The 16,950-nt window shown below is 31.7% G+C and overlaps 2 protein-coding genes across 57 annotated transcripts in view; one reads left to right on the top strand and one right to left on the bottom strand.

Moving 5' to 3' along the window:
- The window catches only part of LOC126749595 (proline-rich protein 36-like), a 29,425-nt gene extending 12,920 nt beyond the window's left edge, over positions 1–16,505 (top strand). For 48 of the 50 annotated variants that reach the window (XM_050459399.1, XM_050459356.1, XM_050459353.1 and 45 more), the window contains one exon: positions 10,970–11,157. In XM_050459399.1, coding sequence (XP_050315356.1) covers positions 10,970–11,100 — 131 coding nt within the window. In that variant the 3' untranslated portion in view covers positions 11,101–11,157. Of the gene's footprint in view, positions 1–10,969; positions 11,158–12,832; positions 12,996–16,324 lie in introns of those variants that run through there. The other 2 variants (XM_050459312.1, XM_050459392.1) reach the window with 2 other exon arrangements.
- Positions 1–16,950, bottom strand: part of LOC126749937 (gephyrin) — a 227,308-nt gene that overhangs the window by 100,632 nt on the left and 109,726 nt on the right. The window lies entirely within an intron of this gene.

Here is a 16,950-nt window from a genome sequence, read left to right as displayed (position 1 = left end):
TTAATGTCAAACAATATCCTCCCTTCCCATCAGTCTGGCTTTAGGAAACATCATAGTACAGCTAGTTCTAAACGTCACCGATAATATCATGCGAGCTCTTGACAAAAAGATTTCAGCCATTATGATAGCTCTTGATTTCTCAAAAGCATTTGATGTCATCGATCATCATTTGCTTGTAGCGAAACTGAAATATTATGGCTGTAGTGATGTTGTTTTGTCTTTTTTTTAAACTTACTTGTGGCGTAGAACCCAAAAAGTGAGGGTGAATAATGAATATTCTGCTTCGAAAAATATTATTTCTGGTGTCCCACAAGGGTCGATCCCAGGCCCATTATTATTTCTTATACAGTGCATCCCAAAAGTTATGTCCAAATTCATTTAAAATTCAGGGGTGTGTTCGAAAAAAAAACGCTCGGACCCGTCGATTTTTATTTCAAGTTGCGCATTTTTGTACGTGAGGTTTGTATATACAGGGTTGCTCAAAAATAAATCACGACCATCAACTTCATTTTTTCAAATGAAAGCACCTTTTTTTTTATTTCATCTTTGAATTTCGCGTGGAATTCTACGTATGTTTCATGTATCATGTCCTATACCTAAAGTCAACAGTTATCGAAAAAAAGACGATTCATGTAACAAATAAAAAAAGAACAAAAATTAAGTTAAATGTTCAAAATGGTTACCATTCACGGCCTGACAATATCCAAGGGGATCAATAAAGTCCGTTGCACATTCTCAATCATTTCCGGAGTTATGGCGCGCACTTCTCTGCGAATTCTCTCTTTCAAGTCGTCTAGATTATTTGGCCTATTAACAAATATCTTCGACTTGAGGTATCCCCACAAAAAAAAGTCCATTGATGTTAGGTCAGGCGACCTAGCAGGCCATTCGATGGGTCCTCTCCTTCCTATCCACCGATTGGGAAAGGTTTCATCCAAAAATGTACGCACAGTGGCAGCATAGTGCGGAGGAGCGCCATCTTGATGGAAAATTAGTTCTTCGTCAGGATAGTCTGGGTCCAATGGATTTGGAAATAAAGCTAGTAATGCTGGAACTAATTCAAATTAGAGAAAATCGAGATACACTTGTCTCGTTAAAGTCTGTTCAAAGAAAAAGGGACCTATTACTCTTCCGCGCACTATTCCACACCACACATTTAGTTTTTGAGGGTACTGGGTGTTTACCTCTATCATCCAATACGGATTTTTTATGTTGCTCAATATCGACAATTTTGTCTGTTCACACTACCATTCAAACAGAACGTGGCTTTATCGGAAAAAATAATATTTGTTACTAAATTATTATTTAGATTGCACATGTTTTGTAAGCGTTCACAAAACTCATTTCGCCTATCGAAATCGTCATCAAATAACTCTTGCACAGGAATAACTTTGTAGGGGTGATATTTGTGCTTTTTAACTATTCGGTGAACTATAGATTTCGCCATGAATTTGCCCCAATCTGCGACAGAGGAGTGCATGGATCTTCTTCCAAATAAAGTAAAACGCCAAGTTGTTCATTTTCATCTCGAGCAGGACGACCAGATTTCGGCAGATCTCTAACATGAGCGAATTCTCTAAATTTAGCCTCTATTCTACTCACCACCTTTTGACATATCGGAGGACGATCAGGATGGATTTCATTGAATAATTGAGCAGCTTCTCTTTGAGTACGTGTTCTATTACCAAACCCAACCATGCAGAGAATTTCTATTTCTTCTCGTTCCGTTAACTTTACCATTGTGAAAACCGCAACTTTGCTTGTACACTTCACACTTGACAATATCTGTTTGGCGTACAACTGTCATACAGTTTGTATGAAAATACACGGTCATCACCCAACAATAAAAAAACACGAATGAATGGAATTATGTTCTGTATAAAAATTCTCAGAGATAAGGTGACTCGTAAGGTGAACTTCAATAATAATGTGTGGTCGTCTTTTTTTCGATAACTGTTAACTTTAGGTATAGGACATGATGCATGAAACATACGTAGAATTCCACGCGAAATTCAAAAATGAAATAAAAAAAAAGGTGCTTTCATTTGAAAAAATTAAGTTGATGGTCGTAATTTATTTTTGAGCAACCCTGTATATACAAACTTCACGTACAAAAATGCGGAACTTAAAATAAAAATCGATGGGTCTGAACGTTTTTTTTTTGAATACACCCCTGAATTTTAAATGAATTTAGACATAACTTTTGGGTTGCACTGTATATACTTCAGATTTACCCGGTCTTGTTGAAGATTCTGAAATACATCAGTATGTTGATGACACTCAATACATACATTATTTTGACTCTGCTAATTTTGATAACGTGGCTGATACTATTAACGCTGATCTGAACGTATTAAGTCAATTTTCAAAAGAGCATAACCTTAACATTATTCCTAATAAAACAAAAATGGTTTTGTTTCAAACCGAGGATCACATAAAAATATAATGGAAACTGTTCACATTCAATTGGATAACGAAACTATTTTGTTCTCTGATACTGTGAAGGTTCTGGGACTTTAAATAGATAATTCTTTAAGGTTTAAGGAACATGTTAATACTCTTCTGCAGAGGTTATTTACGCATACGTATGCTTTATGCCAATAAACACATTTTAAATTTTAAAACTAGGAAAAAGCTCGTATAGTTGTTTTATCTAAGTTAAATTACTGCCTTATAGTTTATTATCCTTGCATAGACCAAATAAATTGTTACCGCCTGCAGCGCGTGCAGAATACTTACTGTAGATTTATTTTTAACCTCGGAAAGTTTGATCATGTATCAGACTCTATATTTCACTTGTGGTGGTTAACGCTACCTTACCTATTCAAATTCTTCATTTCTACTTTTCTTTATCGATTATATGTTAGTCAAAGTCATGAATATCTTTTTGAAAAGTTAATACCAAGAAACCAGGTTTGCATTCGAAATATTAGATACAATATCTTGACCATGCCGCACCATTCCACGACTCTGTACGAGCGATCTTTTACTTAAAATGCCGTTAAGTTCTTTAATACTTATAAACCAATACTTCGTTAAATGTATATAGGAAATATTATAGACTTTTGTTTTTAAATCAATCCAAAGTATAGTCTAGACGACTGTAAGTAAGAAGCAACACCTGCAGAATATACTAGACATCCACTGAAGGGAGTGATGAACCTCTGAGAGGTTGCTCCCTATAACTCAAGTTTCAATTCAAACATAGGTTTATAAGGACAGCTCAATCCAAACGCAAGGTGTGGCTTGCCAAAAAGACAAAAACGATAGAAGATCTAGCATACTTTCTGTTGCACGTTAATAAATTAGGCCAAGCACTTAGTTGACGATGGAATTGAAAAACTGAACCAGCACTGCGTTTTTTGGATGTTCTTGTGAAGAACAACAATGGACGCCTGAATTGGCTATACTAATCTTTCTTTGGTTAATACTCTAAGGTAGACCCTAACTTTTTGTTGTGGTCTAGCAGCAGACTACACTGTGCTGAGTATATTTAAATGAGAACACCACTCGTCACTACTCGGAAGATAACCTACAGGTTAATTTGTCAAATAAAACTAAACTTTGTTTGTTAATATTAATAAATCTTAATATGTATTTACCTACTAAACAAACACCTTCCAATTACAATGCCCTAAGACATCGGTTCAAAACAAAAATGCCTTATTATTTTATTCTTAAACTAATTTTCCTAGCCTCAAGACTTAAATACTAGCACAGACACTACTACATACTAGCACATCAACCAAATTTACCCTTTTTTATTTCACCTGGTATTTCACTAACATGAGCACTGAAACCAGTATCAACCGTCTATAGTTTTTATATCATTAAAGATGTGGTCCTTGCTTTTACCTGTCTTTAGTGCCGCAATAAACAAGGGCACAAACACACGTCACATGTATATTTGATACTATAGCAGCATCAAATAAGCACCTATTTGTTGAGGTAGTTACTAGTTACATGGGTTTCTTTGTTTAAAAAACAACCAGATATGATCAATAGCTTTGAGTTTCCTTTGCATTTATTTAACAACTTGGCATCCTTAAACTTCTCACTATAAGGAAACCACACCACAAACGTAGAAATAACAGCAAATCACTGTATTTAGCAGGGGAAAATATCTCACATTATTTACACTTTGTAAAAGAGGAGGCCGTTTGCCTTTACTTGTACAACTTGTACATATTACCCAGAAGAGAATTTACACATAATCCAGTGTTTTAGAGGAAAAAGACAGAGGAAACTTATAAAAGATACCGGGAGTTGTACCGTAAAAGTACAAGAGAGAGTGCCCCTCCCCTGACCTATTCTGCCGACCGACTAACTGACCTTTTTTTTGCAAGTCATGCACATTTTTATCGAAATTAGAACGTTCGTCGCGTCGCCGAGTCCGGAATTTCTGCGTTCACCCATATGCAACCACCGTGGCATCAAGTGTGCCGTGTGTTGCCTACCGTCAAGGACCGTCTTTTAAAGAAAACGAATTGTTACGAAGTTTTCGTAACAACGCCTAAGGTCATTAGTCGTCTAACTATCGCAAATCAACAAGACATACCTACACTACAACTCTAATCCTAGTTCAACAAAGGTGGAAACCATTAAATTCCTGTATAGAAGAGCAAAAGCAATATACAATAATAATGTTGATCTCAACGGGGAAATATAAAACATCACCAAAGGCTTGCAGCAGAACGGTTATCCAAGCAAACTAATAAACAAGCCACGGCAATTTGAGGATCCTATAGGCATTTTAAAGATCCTATACAATAAAAGAACTTTTCAGCAAATCAGGAGAACTGCCATAAAGTTCAACATCAAGACTGCCTTCACTTCGAAGACACAATATGAGATTTAAGTAACGCAGACCTCATTTAAATGCCTACCAGACATCAAGAACTGCGTATACCAAGTCTTATGTGAGAGTCATACATAGGTGAGACAATACCACCAGGAAAGTCAAGATAAAACAACATCCAAAAAGGATCCGAACAAGAGATGTTTCCAGGCCAGGAATAGCAGAAGACACTTGGTCATAACATACATTAGTCAGAAGCAAAGATTCTATGCAAAGAGCAACATTGGAAGAAAAGAAGATTCCTGAAACCAACTCACATTACGAAAAGTGAAAGAATCTTTAGGCAGGTCAGTGTTGACATTCCCAACATCCGGAGATTCCTACTGTCGGGATACTGCATGATCTAATAAAATTCATGCATGACCACATGTCCGTGTGGTCCGAAGCGGCTAAAATAGTTATTTACTAAGTTTACACCTGACATTATCACACACTTGACAGTGATGTATCACAAAATGAAACCGAAAACTTTTTCATACTGTCTCGGTTTTTAAATTTTTGTTAGTTGCCAGCACTGAAAATTAAGGTGAATTTAGATCTTCTTCCATAGCCACGGAACCTTAATAATAATAAGCCTTTATTTTCAACAGGCAACTTGCCCAATAACAGGAAACAGTTGAAAAACAATGAAAAATATAGTTTAAAAAAAAAAAAACACAAAACAAACCTAAAAGAATGAAAAGAAAAGAAAAAAAGTAAAGTCACAATCTTAAAAGTTATCTAAAAAATTAGAAGAAATAACTATTAATATGATATAAAAACCCAATTATTAACCCAAAGTTTAACAAGATAAACACATATTCAACAAAATTAAATTAAATTAAATTAACTGCAATATACCTATTAACTATAACTTAAATACATGGGTCTTAATTCCAAGAGTAATGATCCACCAAGATATCGACAATCACATGAACCGGAGAGAAATTTATATCACACATGCGACAGATCCGATTAAATATAGCGAATATTGTATATAGTGGCAATTTCAACAGGATGTTAGTATGAGCCCTTGGCAGAAAGTATGGTAGGGGATAACATAAAACGTATACCAGAAAGAAGTACAGGACTATCAATGAATCCATTCAGTAACCCATGCAGGAATTTTACAGAGAAGATCATTCTTCTGAGATGCAATGAATGTAGATTGAAGCGTTTCAATAGTTGCCCATGATCAAACCCTCTAACTGGTTCAAGGAGACCAACATGATTCTGATAGAGCGGGTTCCATATAATGCAACCAAACTCCAGTTTTAATCTCACAAAGCAGCAGAAAAGCAGTCTTAATGTAGATTCCAAAGTAAAACTCTGAGAACTTCTAATTATGAACCCAAGCCTTCTCAGGGCTGACCTGACTATGTTGTTGAAGTATGGAACGAATGTAAATTCAGAGTCAAAGGTGATACCAAGATCAGTAATTTTCTCTAATCTACTCAAAATAGTATCATTAATAAAGTAAACAAAATTTAAGAGTGTTTTTGATCTAGAGTAACTGACTACACTATATTTAGCCGCATTCAAGCCTAACCTGTTAACAGCGCACCACACCTCCAATGTATTTAGCTAGTTTAGAAGAAAAACACAAACCTCCAAACCATATACATTTAAATATAGCTTCAAATCATCGGCAAAAGCCAGCCTATGACAAGTGAGTGGCTCAATCAAGTCATTTATAAAAAAAACTAAACTTAATGCGGATTACAGCAGGATTATTAAATATGTTTTAACATAATGCGAATTAGGAACGCTCAAACGGTTTACGGGTGTCATTCGCATTTCGCTAATGCACAATATAATAAGCTTACAGCATAATCGCTAATTAACGGTTGTGTGTAAACATGGTAATTGTTACACTTGACGACGGTTGCAGATATTTTCCAACCGAAAGATCGTGCTAAACTTTAAATAAAAACAATGAAAGTTCAAAAATTAGATTTTACTACTTTACCAATGTTAACCACTTAAAAAACTAAAATTTTTATCTTTTGAAGTTAATTAATCAACAGCAATTTAGTTTTAAGCCTATTTACGAGACCTATATCTTTCTATAAAATATTTAATTTTTCATTTATTAACCATAACCATAGCGGAAAATGTCTTCCTAATCTTTCGACAAATTTTATTACATACTGTTATATTATCTAAATATTTCGCGCAAAACCAATTAAAAAACAATTGACCGCGCGCAAATACGCTCTTGTGGTAATTTTTAACAGAACAATATATTTTTATTATATTTCTGCTAATCACTTATGTCAGAAATGTTTTTTCTTTGTTCATAGGACCAAAAAATTCCTTTATGTGGCTGGTGTCCAAACTCATTATGTATATATGTATATGAGCCAGACACTTATTACAATTCATTTTAAAAATTTGATTACTGATTGGTAAAATGAGTTAAAAGTACTTTAGACAACCTCTGTATATAAGAGTTTAATAGAGAATTTTGCAGATTAGTAGTAATTGATTGAGCGACACACCATAGCAGAAAAATGTATGGAAATTTTAAACAACGTTCATATTATTTAACATTAACTTTATTAAGAAAACTTTTAAGAATTACTAAAATTAATTCTATATAAAAATTTAGATAGGAAAGTCTCTATTTCTTTCGGATATAAATTTATAGTGGAAATTACTAGTTTTCATACCATATCAAGACTTCGTTATTTTCTTTTAATTTTAAATAAAAACATACCAATCAGTCCCAAATACTAACGGTTACCCTACGAAATACTAAGATAAGCTAAAAATGTTCATAATTTTTTTCACTATTAGGGTTTTAATTTTGACCGTTTGACTATATACATTGAGGTAACATTTCTGTATAGGCTATATTTAAGGATTGAGACAACTTCATTTTTAAATATTCCAACTTTTCTAGCACTTGATTGATAAATAGAGTGTTTGCATGCATAATTATCTTGAAAGCTTAGAAAGAGATTTACATGAAATGAAATGCAGTATATTTACTTATACAGTTTTTTTGGTAATTGACTGATTAGGATAGGCTGTTTGACCCTCACATTAATTCAATTATCAAAAAAACAACTACACAAAGCAAATCAAAAATAAATAAAAAAAATTACGTGAAAAAATTCACAGTGCGTTTTTCCTTCATTAAATTTCAAAAATAATTAATCAAAACTTCAAAACTTATCCAGGTTTTTTATTAGTTGACTGATAATTTGATTCATATTTTTAATATTTTGCATCTTATTAAAATAATAAATCAATTAAGCTTTATTATGGTCATATTACTATAAAACCCGATTAAAAAATTTTCAAGGCAGGTTTTCTAATATACTTTTTTTTTCAACAAAGTTTAGAATCAAATACTTAGAAAATCGCTATAAATATTTAATGAAGATAACAATTGAAATGAGCAATTGACTGACATTAAAGTATATCTATCTCATCTCAAAAGGTTGAAGTTATTGTCACCTAACTATGAGTTAACTAATTAATAGAATTTTAACTTTGACCATTTAAGTACCACTTTAATTTGATTATTATTAAAACCACTAGAAATACTTATATGAAACAAATTACAGATTATTACAATACTGCTCTAAAACGATTTATGTATTGCTAAAAAAATTAATGATGCAAATTTTTTTCTCGCAGCTGATTAAGCAACAAAGTCCAAATTGTGAACCTTTAATTCACATTTATTTTATACACATTTAATATTTGGTTCTCTTAAAAAATAAGATATTCACAAAAAATAAATTGCAGTACTTTACTTTTTAATGTAAACTGTATTCTAGATGTAAGATAATATATCGAAATGCTTCCAAATTATTCCAAATACTATTACTTTTTAATAATATTACTTATTTGATTTAGACTTCACTTACCAACATGTTTCATGAAACACATTGTAGTGCATGATGGTAACAGTACTCTATGCAGAGTATAAGATAATTCAGAAAACAGTTTGCAAGGAAACGAAATTCTTTACTGATTATCATAAAATATTATTCACTAAAAATATTTACATAAAGCGTTTGTAGTATATTTTACCAATATTGTTATATAAGCCGTGTAAAAGGCCAAAAATAATGTATTATAAATGCCCAAGTTACACTGCTTTTTTAATAGTTGACTCGTTTTAATTTTCACCGTGTCATTCGCTTTTAAATTTGATAAAAATGAAAAATATAAATTGCATTTACACGAATTAAATTGGAGCTTATTAAATCAATATTATTGTATAATCATTATAGAACTATAATATAACGATCTTGAAAGTCGCTTTGAAGGTCAAATCAAACTTTGTAAGAAGTTGATCAGTGCGTTTAATGTGAACTTTTTTTTTTAAGAATTATTATTTTTAAACATAAGTAAAATGGTTGTAATTAAAACTGTATTGGTCAATTGCTGAAAAACCTGGAGAACTTTTTGATAAATTATCTTGAACATGGAATACAGTTTATATAAAAAAAATTCTATTAAGTGCTACTTGTTTCTTGTAAATCTCTTTAGTATTTTTAAAATTATAACAAGTTAAATATTAAAAATTAATATTAAATAACTTCTTGATCACTTTATCCCTGAAACTTTTTTTCTAATATTGTTTCATCAACATCAATGCAAAATTCCTAATTTTAAATTGACTTAGAATATTCTGTATATCGTGACCACTTTGCAAAATATATTAAGAGTGATATATAAAACTTAAAAATAATTTGTATGTTAAAAATTCTATTTATGTCAGTTGACTACTAAAAAAATCTGGCTAACCTAAAAGTTCTTAATAAATTATTTTTGGCATTTATGAAAATTTGTAGGATCATATTGTTTTAGTTAAATGCCAATTGTGATGTCAAAAGTATGACTCAAATTACCAGTCAATTGCTGAAGTAGATTTTTATTATAGATTGAAGCCGGGTAGCTTTTGATCAATTATTGAATTCTTTTCTGTACATTTTCCTTAATAGTTTTTATGAGTTAGCTAGTTGGTAGGTTTTTTAATTTTAACTATTCATGCTGCACTTATATCTGGAAAACAGTTTACATTAAAAATTACTGCAATTTATTTTTTGTAAATATCCTATTTTTTAAGAGAACCAAATATTAAATGTGTATCAAATAAATATGAATTAAGGGTTCAAAATTTGGACTGTGTTGCTTAATCGACTGCGAGAAAAAAATGTGTAATATTATTTTTTTTTTAGCAATACACAAATAGTTTTAGAGCAATATTGTAATAATCTATAATTTGTTTCATATAAATATTTTTAGTGGTTTTAATAATATTCAGATTAAAGTGGTACTTAAATGGTCAAAGTTAAAATTTTATTGATTAGTTAACTCATAGTTAGCTGACAATAACTTCAACCTTTTAAGATGAGATAGGTATAGTTTAATGTCAGTCAATTGCTCATTTTAATTGTATGTCTTTATTAAATATTTATAGCGGTTTTCTAGGTACTCGATTCTAAACTTTGCTAAAAAAAACTATATTAGAAAACCTGATGGAACTGTATTGGAAATTTTTCAATCGGTTTTTATAGTAATATGACCCTAATTAAGCTTAATTTATTTATTGTTTTAATAAGATGCAAATTATAATATTTAAAATATGACTCAAATTATCAGTCAGCTAATAAAAAAAATGGAAATATAAATGAAAGCTATTTACAATATCTAGTAGCAGTTCTAATTATAGAGCAATGTTCCTTCAGACATTTTATTAAGAATCTAATAATTTGTAAATAAAAGAACACTATTTTTTTGTCCTTGACTTTCCTTGGGACGAAAAATACTGATAAGAAAAGGCCCCAGGGTGTATAACAACATAAAACTCTCATTCAATTAGTTACCGTCTATTAAACAAAATTAAGCAGATTGAGGGTAGTGGCCAAAAATCCATTATCTACCTGGACAATTTTCTGCTAGACGGGCTAGACCTTTTTCTTATCTTGAAACCCACACTTTCATGCAATTGTTCTCGTTTTCTTTTTAATTAAAAATATGACTTAAATAGGATTTTTAACTGTCGTTCTTCTTATATACGTAAACTTTATATTAACGATAACAATAAAATACCCTATACGTCCTACACAAGGAAATAAAATCTACATTGTAACCTTTTTTATATTTCAGACTCGCTACAGGCACTTACTGAGGATATTCACAGTTTAAGGCGTTTTACGCAGAAAGCCATTTTAAAAGTCTTGTCTCTTTCTAAGACAGGATTTATAATACTAACTAAGATGCTAAAATCTGGAAGTTAAATGTGTTTGAATATTTTTTAATTTGTTGTAATACATAAAATTTAAATATTTCGGCAATATTTATTTTACTATTGGGCTTACACACTTTCCAGGGTATATATGATTTTTTTGCATGTGCTTTTTAAGGCAGTGAGTAAAAAATCATTTTAGGTATAAGTGTATCAAATCTATACAGGATGTTCCGAAAATATCTTAATAAAATCTTACCACATATGCCTGAGATCAAAATAGGTCGATTTAATGCAACTTATCTTAGTCCAAAATCACTCCGATTTCAACCTACAGGACGGTAAAGTAAAAAACTAAAAATAGATTTTTTTTTTAAATTTAGGAATGTTTTGTAACATATTATTTTAAAAATTTGTACCCAGGGGTTTTTGTAATGAGAAACACAAATATGCGTACCCTTTCACTGTGGTTATTTAAAGGTGCATCACACTGCACTGCACTAATGATTTAAAATATCCATAGCTTTTTCTCAGTGTGGTTTCTATTTTTAGTTGAACTAAAAGGGAATTTCCTCATGAATTTGAAAGAAAAAAGACCCTTTTGTTATTAATTAGAAGCTGAATTAGAAGCTTTTTTTAACAGAACAACTAATCCTCTCCACTACAATTCAACTGAAAGCAGATATGTATAGCACAGATACCTATTTATAAGCAATCAGCGGGATTCATCTCAGATCGCACATAATGGCAATCTTCTGTAGCAAATAAATTTAGAATCTGAGTAACCCGGTTTGCTACGAAAGTCCTCCATCGATTTTATTACACTCGAATTCAACATAATGCAATCGCTAACTTTATTCAATAAACACACAATTTTTAACTGTAATGATAGACTTTTTGATCCTTTCAACTGTAACAACCTTAGTACAAAGCTCTAACCTATGCAGAGAAATCTTAATTGGTGTGACTTGCGATTTAGATATCATCAGATGTAAAGAACAACATAAAAGACACCAGACAGACACAGCCCTCGTAGGCTTTTTCAGATGCATCTGCAAATCCATAAATCTATATAAAGTAATCATCAAGAACAAAACTGACAGCATTTACTTGATTTAAAACTTGTAAATCTTTATAAAACTCTAATCATCAGCAAGGATTTGAGGAACTGGCTCATGCAAACCTAAACGATTTTGCCAAAGAGTCTGAGTTATCAACTTTGCTTCCACAATAATCGGACCTAGTAAACCCAACGGGTCAAATATTTGGGCAGTAATAGACACTAGCAAAACAATCCATAGAATCTTGTGCGGCATTTTATGATATTCCCAACGCCTTAATTTGTTGGTCTTCATCAAGTTTTATAATACTACATACTTCACTCTGATCTACTTTAAATTGTGCCATCAGTTTAGGCTTATTTGAAAGCCATTTTCGCAGCTTAACGCCGGTAGTATTGAAAATAAACGTAATATCTTGCTGTAACTGTAAAAGCTCACTGTACGAGAATTTACCGGCTAAATAATCATCTAAATAAAAATTCATAATAGCCTTACTTGCTTTAGGATATCTGTCGTTATACTCCGAACCTAACAGATATGAGCATTCTTATATTCATCTAGCAAGGTTTTGTGACTGTAGTAGGGATCAAAGCAACGTTGTCACATTGTCAAATAAATAATAATATAAATTAAATTAATACGATGAACAAACCTATATAATAACCTAGATTTTTGATAATACTATTAGAAGGCCTAGAAAATTCTCAATAATTTTGATTTCAGGCTTATCGGCCTACGAACGATAGTAGGGGCGGGGGAAGCTATTGAAAATGGAATAATTAAAATCGGCGTTCATCCTAAGCCATTTACTCGATTTTAACTGGTCAACATTTGTTTACAAGATCAAAATGGTGATTTTAATCTGCCACATGCGGTATGGAGGAACACTGTGAACGGACTGCATGTTGAGACGGCTGAGTCTATAACATCTGCAAATGTGCTATGTAGTTGTTGTAACTATCTTAATCTTAAGCAGGTGAATGGCTTGCCAAATTTGTTTGGTACTTTTCTTGGTCTGTTTTTCTCAAGTTTGTCAAATGTTAAAGTCATATATGCTACTGAAAATTTATCACCGGCATCAAACCACCATCCTGCTTATGAAATAAGTATTCCTATTAATTGTGATTTTAGTCTTAAGTATGATGTTTATTATTATGATTTTGTAAACTGTGATTTTGTTGCCATTAATAATTACCTTGCTTGCATGAATTGGGATACTGCTTTTAATCAGAAGGATATTAATAAATGCATTGATATTTTTTACAATGCTCTCTATTTTGCTATTGAGATGTTTGTTCCAATTAAACATTTTAAATCATCTAATTTTCCCACTTGGTTTAGTAGAAAATGACAGAATCTTGTTATTCAAAAAAAGATTGCTCACACAAAATTCAAAAATAGTAAGATCCCATGGATTATGTTAATTTTTCAAATTTGAGGAATAAATGTAAAACTCTTCGTGATGAATGTTTTAGGTCATATATTGAAAGATTAAATACTGAAATTTCTCATGATCCTTCTTCATTTTGGAAACACATCAATAGATTACGTAGGTCTGATTCATACCCCAATAGCATGCATATGGAAGCCGAGGTTGCTGGTAATGGTCAAGATATTGTAAACTTATTTGCTAGGTATTTTGAAACTACATACAGGCAACCTGTCCGCAAGGCTCCTGACTATAAATTTGATTACAGTCTGGATTTAAATCGCATCTCTTTTTCTTTATTGGACATATTTGATGAAATCTTACGCCTTTCGAACAAACATTCTTTTGGCCCTGATGGTATCCCATCTGTTTTTCTTAAAAACTGTGTGTGCACTCTGAGTAAGCCTCTGCATCACCTTTTCAATCTTTGCTTGACATCAGGCAAATTTCCTGATTATTGGAAGGTAAGCTTTTTAACGCCAATTCATAAAAATGGGGATAGAACTGATATTTGTAACTATAGAGGTGTGTGTATTCAGTCGTAGTTCCTAAACTGTTTGACAGGTTGTTTTCTGTGCGATTTTCGTGGCACTGTAGGCGATTGCTTAGTGATCATCAGCATGGTTTTTGTCAGGGTAGATCTACGGTGACTAACCTGTTGACTTACCAGTATGATTTGATTGGTGCTTTTGAGAGGTCGGTACAGGTCGATAGTGTGTACACAGACTTCTCAAAGGCCTTTGATAGGGTTGGTCATGAACATCTGGTTCAGAAGTTTGGGGCTATGGGCCTTGGTAGGACTTTGGTCGAGTTTTGTCACAGTTTTTTGACTGGTCGCACACAGTTGGTCAGGATAAGTAATTATATTTCTAATGGTATTGAAGTATCTTCAGGCGTGCCTCAAGGTTCGCATATTGGACCGGTCTTTTTTAACTTGTTCATAAGAGATTGGAGTGATGTAATTGTTCATTCAAAACATCTTGCTTTTGTTGATGATTTTAAACTGTATAAAGCCATTGAGTTATATCTTGATGCTGAGCTACTTCAATTGGATTTAAATAGTGTTGCTGAGTGGTGTAATAGCAATAGTCTGGAACTGAATGTAAAGAAGTGTGTATGTATTTCGTTTGGTCGTTCTAATAAAATTATTAATTATCAATACACAATCAACAATAACGAACTCAAGTCAGTTGATACAGTTAAAGATTTAGGTGTTCTTTTTGATACCAAGCTAACTTTTTTGCCGCACATTTTGGATATTATTAACAGGAGTATGCGTAGTCTTGGTTTTATCACTAGAAATAGTGTACATCTTTCACCTTATTGTTTCAAATTACTTTATTACTCTTTGGTACGTTCCTTGCTTGAGTATGCGTCTGTAATTTGGTCCCCTTATTATGATTCTCATATTGAACACCTTGAGGCTGTACAAAGAAGATTCTTAAGATCCCTTGCTTATAGAGCTGAAGTTAATATTTTTCGTAATTATTACATCGACTATAATGCTATCAGTGTCCAATTTAATATCCCTAATCTTGAAGTCAGACGGCATTATTCTGATGCTTTAACGTTTTATAAGATCTTAAATGGTTTATATCATTGTCCTACCATCTTGGAAGCAATTCCTTTTAACACCTGTCAAAGAAGAATCAACTCTTCTATGTTTCGTTTACCCTTTCATTCGGCCAACTATGGGTTTTTTTCTCCACTGACTAGGACTTTGCGTTTCTTTAATGAAAATAGTTTGGATCCATTTTCCGGCGGCTTACGGTCATTCAAATCAAAAATAAATAATCTTACACTTTAACCTACGTTCCTTGGATAGTGCTAAGTTTTTAGCCCTGTTGATGACTGTTTTTTCAGAGGTTTTATCTTGGTATATATATTTTTTTTTTGTAATTCTACTATTGTATTTATATTGCTATATTGTTTAGTATTTTGTATTGTCTATTTTGTTTTTGTAAACTGGCTCTGCCGTATATTGAAATAAATAAATAAATAAATAAATAAAATAGCTATTTTGAATATCCAGTCTCATTACTACTCAATAGCTCCTAATAAAAGAAGTAAAGAGCACAATTTAAAATATTTCAATTTTTTTTTCATTTTACCCTAAAATTTAAAATTAAATATTATATTTCTAAAATCATATTTGGAAAATAGATAAAATTTATAAAAATATTGTGAAAATGGAAACTTTGCTTGTTTTAAAGTTATAGCGAATTAAAGTTTTTGTTTACCCACAGAGTTAAATCTACTGCCACATTGTTTATATCAAATAATATCTATGGTTTTGATTGATATAAATGAAAGCTATTTACAATATCTAATAGTAGTTCTAATTATAGAGCAATGTTCCTTCAGACATTTTATTAAGAATCTAATAATTTGTAAATAAAAGACCATTGTTTTTTTTTGTCCTTAACTTTCCTTGGGACGAAAAATACTGATAAGAAAAGGTTCAGGGTGTATAACAACATAAAACTTTCATTCAATTAGTTACCGTCTATTAGACAAAATTAAGCAGATTGAGGGTAGTGGCCAAAAATCCATTATCTACCTGGACAATTTTCTGCTAGACGGGCTAGACCTTTTTCTTATCTTGAAACCCACACTTTCATGCAATTGTTCTCGTTATCTTTTTAATTAAAAATATGAATTAAATAGGATTTTTAACTGTCGTTCTTCTTATATACGTAAACTTTATATTAACGATAACAATAAAATACCCTATACGTCCTACACAAGCACATAAAATCTACATTGTAACCTTTTTTATATTTCAGACTCGTTGCAGACACTTACTGAGGATATTCACAGTTTAAGGCGTTTTACGCAGAAAGCCATTTTAAAAGTCTTGTCTCTTTCTAAGACAGGATTTATAACACTAACTAAGATGCTAAAATCTGGAAGTTAAATGTTTTTGAATATTTTTTAATTTGTCGTAATACATAAAATTTAAATATTTAGGCAATGTTTTTTTTACTATTGGGCTTACACACTTTCCAGGGTATATAGGATTTTTTTGCATGTGCTTTTTAAGGCAGTGAGTAAAAACTCATTTTAGGTATAAGTGTATCAAATCTATACAGGATATTCCCAAAATATCTTAATAAAATGTTACCACATATGCCTGAGATCAAAATAGGTCGATTTAATGCAACTTATCTTAGTCCAAATTCACTTCGATTTCAACCTACAGGACGGTAAAGTAAAAAACTAAAAATAGATTTTTTTTTAAATGTATGAATGTTTTGTAACATATTATTTTAAAAATTTGTACCCAGGGGTTTTTGTAATGAGAAACACAAATATGCGTACCCTTTCACTGTGGTTATCTAAAGGTGCTTCACACTGCACTGCACTAATGATTTAAAATATCCATAGCTTTTTCTCAGTGTGGTTTCTATTT

The sequence above is a fragment of the Anthonomus grandis genome, chromosome 2 (genome assembly GCF_022605725.1).
Source record: "Anthonomus grandis grandis chromosome 2, icAntGran1.3, whole genome shotgun sequence".
NCBI lineage: Eukaryota > Metazoa > Arthropoda > Insecta > Coleoptera > Curculionidae > Anthonomus > Anthonomus grandis.
This window is presented reverse-complemented; position numbering and strand designations above follow the sequence as displayed.